General features: G+C 34.8%; 3 protein-coding genes across 3 annotated transcripts; 1 reads left to right on the forward strand and 2 right to left on the reverse strand.

Moving 5' to 3' along the window:
• Window positions 1-652: 652 nt before the first annotated feature.
• On the reverse strand, window positions 653-6,548 carry LOC128857670 (serine-aspartate repeat-containing protein I-like; the record flags this gene model as incomplete). The annotated part of the gene is made up of 1 exon (XM_054093416.1): window positions 653-6,548. A coding segment is annotated over one exon (5,334 nt), but the record flags the coding sequence as incomplete, so codon positions are not given.
• Window positions 6,549-6,553: 5 nt separating this feature from the next.
• LOC128857671 (uncharacterized protein DDB_G0290685-like) lies at window positions 6,554-9,000 on the forward strand. Its single transcript, XM_054093417.1, has 3 exons — window positions 6,554-6,605; window positions 6,653-8,133; window positions 8,191-9,000. Exons 1-3 carry the CDS (start codon window positions 6,554-6,556, stop codon window positions 8,998-9,000), a joined length of 2,343 nt encoding a protein of 780 aa, XP_053949392.1.
• An 87-nt stretch (window positions 9,001-9,087) lies between these two features.
• LOC128857673 (clumping factor A-like) lies at window positions 9,088-13,817 on the reverse strand. The gene is made up of 3 exons (XM_054093418.1): window positions 13,745-13,817; window positions 9,205-13,675; window positions 9,088-9,124 (listed from the first exon to the last, which is right to left on the reverse strand). Exons 1-3 carry the CDS (start codon window positions 13,782-13,784, stop codon window positions 9,088-9,090), a joined length of 4,548 nt encoding a protein of 1,515 aa, XP_053949393.1. The 5' UTR covers window positions 13,785-13,817.
• Between the last annotated feature and the right edge of the window lie 504 nt (window positions 13,818-14,321).

Here is a 14,321-nt window from a genome sequence, read left to right on the forward strand (position 1 = left end):
CCTGGAGAACGCAAAGCTAACCTCAAAGATTGTTCAAGAATGTATGAAGAAGCATAATTCTGTTGCAAGACAGAACAGGCTTGCACTTAGATGGGTTCCAGGGCACCGCCGTGCTCAAAGAAATGAAATTGTCGATAACAACTAGGAATCAGTGGTTACCCCACAGGGAGCAGTTGCATCACATATCCAATAATCGGAAAGAGTTCTACAGGAATCAAGAATTGGATAAGCGATTATGCATGCAATTTACATAAACAGTGATGGACCAGTCTAGAACGCTGCAGAACTGCAAAGTGTTTTGTGACAAGCCCGGAAAAAATCTGTCGAACTTTCTTCTAAAACTTGGAAGAAAAGGCGTTCGGTTGATGGTCGGTATTATTACAGGATGCAACCCATGGGGTCAGCATATGGTCACCACTGGAATCATTGAGTAACCGATTTGCCTGTCTTGCTTAGAGGAGGCGAATAGCACTGAGCATTTTCTATGTGAGCGCTCAGCCTTTGCTAGAGTAAGGCAACAAATTTTGGGTTCCGATAAAATGAGAATGAGTCATATTCGTTCTCTCAAACTGCAGGGTATTTTCAGATTTGCCTTGAAAATTCTCACAGACTAACTACCTCTGTTACTGTCTCTATTTTACTCTATTTCCTTCTCTACTTTCCTTTTTGACTATCAACCTATTTATCTTCCAGAGCTTCGAATGCAATGGGCTCTTAAGCCTGAGTTTATTAGGAGTAACCAATGTCTCGGTGCTTCTTGGCTCGCATTTTTCAAATCTCAATTTCAAAACCATGCTGCCGATTCCCTTGTCTTTGATTGCAATAAAGTAATTTCAAATGATCTGCGGAACTAACTCGTCATCGTCGTAACAGGTTATCCTCTTTTGACTCACGTGGATTTTGTTTACTTCTTCGTTATACCTTAAACACTTAATGGATTGAATGTAAGTACGTTTTCAGGAAATTTTATTTCTTTTTAACCAATTTCCAACTAAACTAGTTACTGAATTCGATGCCCGATGCACGCGAATAAAAAATAGTAAAAAAATTACACTGGTTGAATATTATATTTACATTCAAAGTCAATATTCTGATTTACAATTTTCTTCTCTAAATTTTAATGCATTTCATATCAGCCTCAAGAGATCCCCTCGCGCTTTGCAAGAGTCTACTGAATCTGAATCAGAGAATAGTCAATCTGAATCAGAATCGATTTAATATGAATAAGAGTCAAATGAATATGAATCAGAGAATGATGAATCTGAATCAAGGAATAATGAATCTGAATCAGAGTCCAATAAAATTGCAGATGAATCTGAATCAGAGTCTAATAAAATTGCAGATGAATCTGAATCAGAGTCTAATAAAATTGCAGATGAATCTGAATCAGAGTCTAATAAAATTGCAGATGAATCTGAATCAGAGTCTAATAAAATTGCAGATGAATCTGAATCAGAGTCCAATAAAATTGCAGATGAATCTGAATCAGAATCTAATAAAATTGCAGATGAATCTGAATCAGAGTCTAATAAAATTGCAGATGAATCTGAATCAGAGTCTAATAAAATTGCAGATGAATCTGAATCAGAGTCTAATAAAATTGCAGCTGAATCTGAATCAGAGTCTAATAAAATTGCAGATGAATCTGAATCAGAGTCTAATAAAATTGCAGATGAATCTGAATCAGAGTCTAATAAAATTGCAGATGAATCTGAATCAGAGTCTAATAAAAGTGCAGATGAATCTGAATCAGAGTCTAATAAAATTGCAGATGAATCTGAATCAGAGTCTAATAAATTTGTTGATGAATCTGAATCAGAGTCTAATAAAATTGCAGATGAATCTGAATCAGAGTCTAATAAAATTGCAGATGAATCTGAATCAGAGTCTAATGAATCTAAGCCAGAGTCTAATGAATCTGAATCAGAGTCTAATAAATTTGTAGCAAAGTGTAATGAATTTTTAAATAAGTCTAATGGATCTGAATCAGAGTCTAATGAATCAGAGAATGACGAATCTGAATTAAGGAATAATGAATCTGAATCAGAGTCTAATAAAATTGCAGATGAATCTGAATCAGAGTCTAATAAATTTGTAGATGAATCTGAATCAGAGTCTAATAAATTTGTAGATGAATCTGAATCAGAGTCTAACAAAATTACAGATGAATCTGAATCAGAGTCTAATAAAATTGCAGATGAATCTGAATCATAGTCTAATAAAATTGCAGACGAATCTGAATCAGAGTCTAAGAAAATTGCAGATGAATCTGAATCAGAGTCTAATAAAATTGCAGATGAATCTGAATCAGAGTCTAATAAAATTGCAGATGAATCTGAATCAGAGTCTAATAAAATTGCAGATGAATCTGAATCAGAGTCTAATAAAATTGCAGATGAATCTGAATCATAGTCTAATAAATTTGTAGATGAATCTGAATCAGAGTCTAATAAAATTGCAGATGAATCTGAATCAGAGTCTAATAAAATTGCAGATGAATCTGAATCAGAGTCTAATAAAATTGCAGCTGAATCTGAATCAGAGTCTAATAAAATTGCAGATGAATCTGAATCAGAGTCTAATAAATTTGTAGATGAATCTGAATCAGAGTCTAATAAAATTGCAGATGAATCTGAATCAGAGTCTAATGAATCTAAGCCAGAGTCTAATGAATCTGAATCAGAGTCTAATAATTTTGTAGATGAATCTGAATCAGAGTCTAATGATTCTGAGTTAGAGTCTAATGAACCTGAATCGGAAACTAGAGAATGTGAATCAGAGTCTAGTGAGTCTGAATCAGAGAATAATGATACTACTGGAGAGCCTACTGAGTCTGAATCAGAGGCTAATGAATCTAAAGGAGAGTCTAATGAATCTGAATCAGAGGCTAATGAATCTACAGCGGAATCTGTTGAATTTGAATCAGAGGGTAATGAATCTAAAGGAGAGTCTAATGAATCTGAATCAGAGGCTAATGAATTTACAGCGGAGTCTGTTGAATTTGAATCAGAGGGTAATGAATATGAACCAGAGTCTAATGAACCTGAATCCGAGGTAAACGAATCAGCAGACTCTAATGAACCTGAATCGGAAACTAGGGAATGTGAATCAGAGTCTAGTGAGTCTGAATCAGAGGCTAATGAATCTAAAGGAGAGTCTAATGAATCTACAGCGGAATCTGTTGAATTTGAATCAGAGGGTAATGAATCTAAAGGAGAGTCCAATGAATCTGAATCAGACTCCAATGAATTTTTAAATAAGCCTAATGGATCTGAATCCGAGTCTAATGAATCTAAGTCAAAGTCTAATGAACCTGAATCAGAGGGTAATGAATATAAAGCAGACCCTAATGAATCTGAGTCGGAAACTAGGGAGTGTGAATCAGAGTCTAGTGAGTCTGAATCAGAGAATAATGGTACTACTGGAGAGCCTACTGAGTCTGAATCAGAGGCTAATGAATCTAAAGGAGAGTCTAATGAATCTGAATCAGAGGCTAATGAATTTACAGCGGAGTCTGTTGAATTTGAATCAGAGGGTAATGAATATGAACCAGAGCCTAATGAACCTGAATCCGAGGCTAATGAATCTAAAGCAGACTCTAATGAATCTGAATCGGAAACTAGGGAATGTGAATCAGAGTCTAGTGAGTCTGAATCAGATAAAAATGGTACTACTGGAGAGCCTACTGAGTCTGAATCGTAGGCTAATGAATCTAAAGGAGAGTCTAATGAATCTGAATCAGAGGCTAATGAATTTACAGCGGAGTCTGTTGAATTTGAATCAGAGGGTAATGAATATGAACCAGAGCCTAATGAACCTGAATCCGAGTCTAAGGAATCTAAAGGAGAGTCTAATGAATCTGGGCCAGAATCTAATGAATGTGAATCAGAGTCTAATGAGTCTGAATCTGAGAATAATGAGTCTAAAGCAAAGGATAACGAATCTGAATCATAGAACAAAGAATCCGAGCCAGAGAATAATAAGTCTGAATTAGAGTCTAATGAATCTGAATCAGAGGATAACGAATCTATTGAATCTAATGAATCTGAATCAGAGAACAAAGAATCCGAGTCGGAGAATAATAGGTCTGAATCAGAGAACAAAGAATCTGAAGCAGCGGATAATGAATCAGAATCAGAGAATAATGAGTTTAAGGCAGAGCGTAATGAATCTGAGTCCGAGTCTAACAAACCTAAAACCGAGTCTAGCGAATCTGAATCAGAGTCTAATAAATCTGAATCAGAGAATAATGGATATATTGGATCTAATGAATCTGAATCAGAGAACAAAGAATCTGAAGCAGAGGATAACGAATCTGAATCAGAGAACAAAGAATCCGAGTCAGAGAATAATAAGTCTGAATTAGAGTCTAATGAATCTGAATCAGAGGATAACGAATCTATTGAATCTAATGAATCTGAATCAGAGAATAATGAGTCTAAAGCAGAGGATAACGAATCTGAATCAGAGAACAAAGAATCCGAGTCAGAGAAAAATAAGTCTGAATCAGAGTCTAATAAATCTGAATCAGAGGATAACGAATCTATTGAATCTAATGAATCTGAATCAGAGAATAATGAGTCTAAAGCAGAGCGTAATGAATCTGAATCCGAGTCTAACAAACCTAAAACCGAATCTAGTGAATCTGAATCAGAGTCTAATAAATCTGAATCAGAGAATAATGAATCTATTGAATCTACTGAATCTGAATCAGAGAACAAAGAATCTGAAGCAGAGGATAACGAATCTGAATCAGAGAACAAAGAATCCGAGTCAGAGAATAATAAGTCTGAATCAGGGGCAAATGAATCTGAATCAGAGGATAACGAATCTATTGAATCTAATGAATCTGAATCAGAGAATAATGAGTCTAAAGCAGAGGATAACGAATCTGAATCAGAGAACAAAGAATCCGAGTCAGAGAATAATAAGTCTGAATCAGAGTCTAATAAATCTGAATCAGAGAATAATGAATCTACTGAATCTAGTAAATCTGAATCAGAGAACAAAGAATCAGAGTCAGAGAATAATAAGTCTGAACCAGAGTCTAATGAATCTGAATCAGAGGATAACGAATCTATTGAATCTAATGAATCTGAATCAGAGAATAATGAGTCTAAAGCAGAGGATAACGAATCTGAATCATAGAACAAAGAATCCGAGTCAGAGAATAATAAGTCTGAATCAGAGTCTAATAAATCTGAATCAGAGAATAATGAATCTATTGAATCTAATGAATCTGAATCAGAGAACAAAGAATCTGAAGCAGAGGATAACGGATCTGAATCAGAGAACAAAGAATCCGAGTCAGAGAATAATAAGTCTGAATCAGAGTCTAATAAATCTGAATCAGAAAATGATGAGTCTATTGAATCTAATGAATCTGAATCAGAGAATAATGAGTCTAAAGCAGAGGATAACGAATCTGAATCAGAGAACAAAGAATCCGAGTCAGAGAATAATAAGTCTGAATCAGAGTCTAATGAATCTGAATCAGAGGATAACGAATCTATTGAATCTAATGAATCTGAATCAGAGAATAATGAGTCTAAAGCAGAGGATAATGAATCTGAATCAGAGAACAAAGAGTCTGAAGCAGAGGATAACGGATCTGAATCAGAGAACAAAGAATCCGAGTCAGAGAATAATAAGTCTGAATCAGGGGCTAATGAATCTGAATCAGAGGATAACGAATCTATTGAATCTAATGAATCTGAATCAGAGAATAATGAGCCTAAAGCAGAGGATAACGAATCTGAATCAGAGAACAAAGAATCCGAGTCAGAGAATAATAAGTCTGAATCAGAGTCTAATAAATCTGAATCAGAGAATAATGAATCTATTGAATCTAATGAATCTGAATCAGAGAATAATGAGTCTAAAGCAGAGGATAACGAATCTGAATCAGAGAACAAAGAATCCGAGTCAGAGAATAATAAGTCTGAATCAGAGTCTAATGAATCTGAATCAGACAATAATGAGTCTAAAGCAGAGGATAACGAATCTGAATCAGAGAACAAAGAATCCGAGTCAGAGAATAATAAGTCTGAATTAGAGTCTAATGAATCTGAATCAGAGGATAACGAATCTATTGAATCTAATGAATCTGAATCAGAGAATAATGAGTCTAAAGCAGAGGATAACGAATCTGAACCATAGAACAAAGAATCCGAGTCAGAGAATAATAAGTCTGAATCAGAGTCTAATAAATCTGAATCAGAGAATAATGAATCTATTGAATCTAATGAATCTGAATCAGAGAACAAAGAATCTGAAGCAGAGGATAACGGATCTGAATCAGAGAACAAAGAATCCGAGCCCGAGAATAATAAGTCTGAATCAGAGTCTAATAAATCTGAATCAGAAAATGATGAGTCTATTGAATCTAATGAATCTGAATCAGAGAATAATGAGTCTAAAGCAGAGGATAACGAATCTGAATCAGAGAACAAAGAATCCGAGTCAGAGAATAATAAGTCTGAATCAGAGTCTAATAAATCTGAATCAGAGGATAACGAATCTATTGAATCTAATGAATCTGAATCAGAGAATAATGAGTCTAAAGCAGAGGATAACGAATCTGAATCAGAGAACAAAGAATCCGAGTCAGAGAATAATAAGTCTGAATCAGAGTCTAATACATCTGAATCAGGGGATAACGAGTCTATTGAGTCTAATGAATCTGAATCAGAGAATAATGAGTCTAAAGCAGAGGATAACGAATCTGAATCAGAGAACAAAGAATCCGAGTCAGAGAAAAATAAGTCTGAATCAGAGTCTAATAAATCTGAATCAGAGGATAACGAATCTATTGAATCTAATGAATCTGAATCAGAGAATAATGAGTCTAAAGCAGAGGATAACGAATCTGAATCAGAGAACAAAGAATCCGAGTCAGAGAATAATAAGTCTGAATCAGAGTCTAATAAATCTGAATCAGAGGATAACGAATCTATTGAATCTGAATCAGAGAATAATGAGTCTAAAGCAGAGGATAACGAATCTGAATCAGAGAACAAAGAATCCGAGTCAGAGAATAATAAGTCTGAATCAGAGTCTAATACATCTGAATCAGGGGATAACGAGTCTATTGAGTCTAATGAATCTGAATCAGAGAATAATGAGTCTAAAGCAGAGGATAACGAATCTGAATCAGAGAACAAAGAATCCGAGTCAGAGAAAAATAAGTCTGAATCAGAGTCTAATAAATCTGAATCAGAGGATAACGAATCTATTGAATCTAATGAATCTGAATCAGAGAATAATGAGTCTAAAGCAGAGGATAACGAATCTGAATCAGAGAACAAAGAATCCGAGTCAGAGAAAAATAAGTCTGAATCAGAGTCTAATAAATCTGAATCAGAGGATAACGAATCTATTGAATCTAATGAATCTGAATCAGAGAATAATGAGTCTAAAGCAGAGGATAACGAATCTGAATCAGAGAACAAAGAATCCGAGTCAGAGAATAATAAGTCTGAATCAGAGTCTAATGCATCTGAATCAGGGGATAACGAGTCTATTGAGTCTAATGAATCTGAATCAGAGAATAATGAGTCTAAAGCAGAGGATAACGAATCTGAATCAGAGAACAAAGAATCCGAGTCAGAGAATAATAAGTCTGAATCAGAGTCTAATGAATCTGAATCAGAGGATAACGAATCTATTGAATCTAATGAATCTGAATCAGAGAATAATGAGTCTAAAGCAGAGGATAACGAATCTGAATCAGAGGACAAAGAATTCGAGTCAGAGAATAGTAAGTCTGAATCAGAGTCTAATGAATCTGAATCAGAGGATAACGAATCTATTGAATCTAATGAATCTGAATCAGAGAATAATGAGTCTAAAGCAGAGGATAACGAATCTGAATCAGAGGACAAAGAATCCGATTCAGAGAATAATAAGTCTGAATCAGAGTCTAATGAAGCTGAATCAGAGGATAACGAATCTATTGAATCTAATGAATCTGAATCAGAGAATAATGAGTCTAAAGCAGAGGATAACGAATCTGAATCAGAGAACAAAGAATCCGAGTCAGAGAATAATAAGTCTGAATCAGAGTCTAATGAATCTGAATCAGAGAATAATGAGTCTAAAGCAGAGGATAACGAATCTGAATCAGAGAATAAATAATCAGAGTCAGAGAATAATAAGTCTGAATCAGAGTCTAATGAATCTGAATCAGAGGATAACGAATCTATTGAATCTAATGAATCTGAATCAGAGAATAATGAGTCTAAAGCAGAGGATAACGAATCTGAATCAGAGAACAAAGAATCCGATTCAGAGAAAAATAAGTCTGAATCAGAGTCTAATAAATCTGAATCAGAGAATAATGAATCTATTGAATCTAATGAATCTGAATCAGAGAATAATGAGTCTAAAGCAGAGGATAACGAATCTGAATCAGAGAACAAAGAATCCGATTCAGAGAATAATAAGTCTGAATCAGAGTCTAATGAATCTGAATCAGAGGATAACGAATCTATTGAATCTAATGAATCTGAATCAGAGAATAATGAGTCTAAAGCAGAGGATAACGAATCTGAATCAGAGAACAAAGAATCCGAGTCAGAGAATAATAAGTCTGAATCAGAGTCTAATAAATCTGAATCAGAGAATAATGAATCTATTGAATCTAATGAATCTGAATCAGAGAATAATGAGTCTAAAGCAGAGGATAACGAATCTGAATCAGAGAACAAAGAATCCGATTCAGAGAATAATAAGTCTGAATCAGGGTCTAATGAATCTGAATCAGAGGATAACGAATCTATTGAATCTAATGAATCTGAATCAGAGAATAATGAGTCTAAAGCAGAGGATAACGAATCTGAATCAGAGAACAAAGAATCCGAGTCAGAGAATAATAAGTCTGAATCAGAGTCTAATAAATCTGAATCAGAGAATAATGAATCTATTGAATCTAATGAATCTGAATCAGAGAATAATGAGTCTAAAGCAGAAGATAACGAATCTGAATCAGAGAATAAATAATCAGAGTCAGAGAATAATAAGTCTGAATCAGAGTCTAATGAATCTGAATCAGAGGATAACGAATCTATTGAATCTAATGAATCTGAATCAGAGAATAATGAGTCTAAAGCAGAGGATAACGAATCTGAATCAGAGAACAAAGAATCCGATTCAGAGAATAATAAGTCTGAATCAGAGTCTAATGAATCTGAATCAGAGGATAACGAATCTATTGAATCTAATGAATCTGAATCAGAGAATAATGAGTCTAAAGCAGAGGATAACGAATCTGAATCAGAGAACAAAGAATCCGAGTCAGAGAATAATAAGTCTGAATCAGAGTCTAATGAATCTGAATCAGAGGATAACGCATCTATTGAATCTAATGAATCTGAATCAGAGAATAATGAGTCTAACGCAGAGGATAACGAATCTGAATCAGAGAACAAATAATCCGAGTCAGAGAATAATAAGTCTGAATCAGAGTCTAATGAATCTGAATCAGAGGATAACGAATCTATAGAATCTAATGAATCTGAATCGGAGAATAATGAGTCTAAAGCAGAGGATAACGAATCTGAATCAGAGAACAAAGAATCCGAGTCAGAGAATAATAAGTCCGAATCAGAGTCTAATGAATCTGAATCAGAGGATAACGAATCTATTGAATCTAACGAATCTGAATCAGAGAATAATGAATCAGAGGATAACGCATCTATTGAATCTAATGAATCTGAATCAGAGAATAATGAGTCTAACGCAGAGGATAACGAATCTGAATCAGAGAACAAATAATCCGAGTCAGAGAATAATAAGTCTGAATCAGAGTCTAATGAATCTGAATCAGAGGATAACGAATCTATTGAATCTAACGAATCTGAATCAGAGAATAATGAGTCTAAAGCAGAGTCTAATGAATCTGAATCAGAGGATGACGAATCTATTGAATCTAATGAATCCGAATCAGAGAATAATGAGTCTAAAGCAGAGGATAACGAATCTGAATCAGAGAACAAAGAATCCGAGTCAGAGAATAGTAAGTCTGAATCAGAGTCTAATAAATCTGAATCAGAGAATAATGAATCTATTGAATCTAATGAATCTGAATCAGAGGACAAAGAATCTGAATCAGAGGATAACGAATCTATTGAATCTAATGAATCTGAATCAGAGAATAATGAGTCTAAAGCAGAGGATAACGAATCTGAATCAGAGAACACAGAATCCGAGTCAGAGAATATTAAGTCTGAATCAGAGTCTAATGAATCTGAATCAGAGGATAACGAATCTATTGAATCTAATGAATCTGAATCAGAGAATAATAAGTCTGAATCAGAGTCTAATAAATCTGAATTAGAGAATAATGAATCTGAGTCAGAGAACAAATAATCTGAAGCAGCGGATAATGAATCTGAATCAGAGAATAATGAATCATAATCAAAGTCTAAAGAATCTAAGGAAGAGTCTAATGAATCTGAATCGGAGAATAAAGAATCTAAAGCAGAGGATAATGATTCTGAATCAAAGTCTAATGAATCTGAATCAGAGGCTAAAGAAGAGTCGAATGAATCTGAACCAGAGTCTAACGAATCTAAAACAGAGTCTGATGAATCTGAATCGGAGTCTAATGAATCTGAATCCGAATCTACAGAGTCGGAGTCAGAGTCTAATGAATCTGAATCAGAGTCTAACGAATCTAAAACAGAGTATGATGAATCTGAATCGGAGGCTAATGAATCTGAATCAGAGTATAAAGAGTCGGAGTCAGAGTCTAATGAATCTGCGTCAGAGTCTGATGAATCTGAATCAGGGAATAATGAATCATAATCAAAGTCTAAAGAATCTAAAGAAGAGTCTAATGAATCTGAATCAGAGAAGAAAGAATCTGAGGCAGCGGATAATGAATCTGAGTCAGAGAAGAAAGAGTGTGAGTCGGGAAATAATAAGTCTGAATCAGAGGCTATGGAATCAGAATCAGACTTTAATGAATCTGAATCAGAGAATAAAAAATGTGAGTCGGAGGATAAAAAGTCTGAATCAGAGTCTAGTGAATCTGAATCAGAGAATAACGAGTCTGAATCATAGTCTAATGAATCTGAATTGGAGGCTAAGAAAGAGTCTAATGAATCTGAATCCTGGTCTAATGAGTAGGAATCAGAGTATAAAGAATTTGAATCCGAGTCCAATGAATCTGAGTCAGAGTCTAACGAATCTAAAGCAGAGTCAAACGAATCTGAATCAGAGTATAATGAATCTAAAACTGAGTCCATTGAATCTGAATCAGAGTCGAAAGAATCTGAGTCGAAGTCTGATGAGTCTGAATCAGAGACTAATGAATCCGAACCAAAGAATAGGGAATCTGAATCAGAGAATAATGAATCGGAATTAGAGTATAATGGATCTGAATCAAAGTCTAATGAATCTGGGTAAGAGTACAAAGAATCTGTATCAGAGTAGAATGAATTTGAATAAGAGTATAGTGAATCTGGGTCAGTGTATAATGAATCTGAATGAGAGTGTAATGAATACGAGTCAGAGTCTAATGAATTTTCATCAGAGTATAACATATCTGAATAAGAGTGCAATGAATCTAAAGCAGAGTTAAATGAATCTGAATCAGAGTATAATGAATCTGAATCATAGTATAATGAATCCGAGTCAGAATCTAGTGGCTTTGAATCAGAGAATGATGAATCCGAATCGGAGTCTAATGAATCTACATCAGAGTATAATGGATCTGAATAAGAATCTTCAAAATCTGAGTTAGAGCCTAATGAACATGAATCAGAATCCAACGAATCTGAATCGGAATTTAATGAATGTAATGCAGAGTCTATTAAACCTGAATCAGAGTCTAGTGAATCTGAATAAGAGTATGCTGAATATGAATCAGAGTATAAGTTATCTGAATAAGAATTTAATGAATCTGAATCAGAGTATAATGGGTCTGAATCAGAGTATAATAAATCTGAAAAAGGGTATAATGAATGTGAATAAGAGTAGAATGAATGTGAATAAGAATATAATGAATGTGCGTAAGAGTATAATGAATTTCTAGTAGAGTATAATGAATCTGAGTCAGAGAGTAATGAATTTGAATCATAGTCTAATAAATCTAAAGCAGGCTCTAATAAATCTGAATCAGAGCCTAACGAATCTAAGGCGGAGTCTAATGAATCTGAATCAGAGAATAATGAATCTGAACTAGAGAATAATGGATCTGGGTAAGAGTATAATGAATCTGAATCATAGTCTAATAAATCTAAAGCAGGCTCTAATAAATCTGAATCAGAGCCTAACGAATCTAAGGCGGAGTCTAATGAATCTGAATCAAAGAATAATGAATCTGAATTAGAGAATATTGGATCTGGGTAAGAGTATAATGAATCTGAATCAGAGTACAATGAATTTGAATAGGAGTCTAGTGAATTTGAAACAAAGTATAATGAATCTGAATGTAAGTCTAATGGATCTGCAGCAGAATTTAATGAATCTGGAGTAGAGTCGAATGAATCTCCAGCAGCGGCTAATGAATCTCCAGCAATGTCGAATAAATATCCGGCAGAGTCTATTGAATCTCCAGTAGCGTCTAATGAATTTCTAGCAGCGTCGAATGATACTGAATTCGACGCTAATATATCTCCAGCGGAATCTAGTGAATCTTCAGCAAAATTTAGTGAATCTCTAGCAGAGTCTAATGAATCTGAATCAGAGAATAATGAATCTGAACTAGAGAATAATGGATCTGGGTAAGAGTATAATGAATCTGAATCATAGTCTAATAAATCTAAAGCAGGCTCTAATAAATCTGAATCAGAGCCTAACGAATCTAAGGCGGAGTCTAATGAATCTGAATCAAAGAATAATGAATCTGAATTAGATAATAATGGATCTGGGTAAGAGTATAATGAATCTGAATCAAAGTACAATGAATTTGAATAAGAGTCTAGTGAATTTGAAACAAAGTATAATGAATCTGAATGTAAGTCTAATGGATCTGCAGCAGAATTTAATGAATCTGCAGTAGAGTCGAATGAATCTGCAGTAGAGTCGAATGAATCTCCAGCAGCGGCTAATGAATCTCCAGCAACGTCGAATAAATATCTGGCAGAGTCTTGTGAATCTCCAGTAGCGTCTAATGAATTTCCAGCAGCGTCGAATAAATCTCCGGCAGCGTTTAATGAATTTCCAGCAGCGTCGAATGAATCTGAATCCGACGCTAATATATCTGCAGCAGAATCTAGTGAATCTTCAGCAAAATGTAGTGACTCTCTAGCAGAGTCTAATGAATCTCCAGCAGCGGCTAATGAATTTCCAGTAGCGACGAATAAATCTCCTGCAGAGTCTAGTGAATTTCCAGCAGTGCCTAATGAATCTGAATCCGACACTAATGTATCTCCAGCAGAGTCTAATGAATCTCGAGCATAATTTAATGAACCGTTGGCAGAGTGTAGTGAATCTCCAGCAGCATCTAATGAATCTGCAGCAAAATTTAATAAATCTCTAGCAGATTTTAATAAACCTCCAGCAGGATCTAATGAATCTCCAGCACCGTCTAATGGATCTTTAGCAGAGTCTAATGAATCTGCAGCTGAGTCGAACCAATGTCTAGGAGAGTGTGAAAAATATCCAGGAGACTCCATTGAATATATGGGAGCTCCATGGGTGCTTGGCCATTCGCTGATAGGTCCGATTACTGTAATTAGAAATTATTCATAATTATAGTCGATGCATTTCTCAATGATTGTTTTACTCGTCACTTTACCACTAATCAGCACAAAGAAGCAAACAAATTTCTTAAACATTTTGTAAACACAATTTCTAACACACAATTCAGGACTGTCTGAAGAAGCTTTCACAGTGAGGGGTTTTTATAGTAAACGCAGTAGCCAAAAACTACCGAAGTACTAAAGTTTTTTATCATAAAATCATGCTGAACGAATTGGAGGCGTGCAGTGGAACACAGGCTTACATATAAATAGGTAGAAATAATAGTACCGTTACAATCAGCAATTAATTTATAATATTATTTTTACGCACGAACTCACATACATATGTACATACATATTTATTAAATAAATTACAGCACTTGGTTTTACAATTGCCGCTTTTTATTTCAGCCTGATTCGAAGCCAGAGAAAACAGAAAAAAGTTGAATTTCGAATCAACTTTTTCATTTATTGTTTTAAAGACGTTTTCTTTCACTTTTATTGTTTGTTTCTCCGTGCCGCCTGTGGGAAACTTCAGACTAGCCACAAAGCAATTGAGCTGGAGCCTCAAGATTGGCACTCAAAATTTCTGCATGGCATTGCCGGAAATTTACGACTGTTAGAGTAGACTGG

Source organism: Anastrepha ludens, chromosome 3 (genome assembly GCF_028408465.1).
Source record: "Anastrepha ludens isolate Willacy chromosome 3, idAnaLude1.1, whole genome shotgun sequence".
Taxonomy (NCBI): Eukaryota; Metazoa; Arthropoda; class Insecta; order Diptera; family Tephritidae; genus Anastrepha; species Anastrepha ludens.

Excerpts from the sequence above, each read along its gene's own strand:
- LOC128857671 (XM_054093417.1), top strand. The coding sequence starts at position 6,554 with ATGAGTCTAAAGCAGAGGATAACGAATCTGAATCAGAGAACAAAGAAT. Across the intron at positions 6,606-6,652 it reads TCAGAGAACAAAGAATCCGA|GGGATAACGAGTCTATTGAG; the intron begins GTCAGAGAATAA and ends CATCTGAATCAG. Across the intron at positions 8,134-8,190 it reads AATCTGAATCAGAGAATAAA|GATAACGAATCTATTGAATC; the intron begins TAATCAGAGTCA and ends TCTGAATCAGAG.
- LOC128857673 (XM_054093418.1), bottom strand. The coding sequence starts at position 13,784 with ATGTTTAAGAAATTTGTTTGCTTCTTTGTGCTGATTAGTG. Across the intron at positions 13,676-13,744 it reads CTTCTTTGTGCTGATTAGTG|TAATCGGACCTATCAGCGAA; the intron begins GTAAAGTGACGA and ends TTCTAATTACAG. Across the intron at positions 9,125-9,204 it reads TCATTAGATTCAATAGATTC|ATTCGTTATCCTCTGCTTTA; the intron begins GTTATCCTCTGA and ends TCTCTGATTCAG.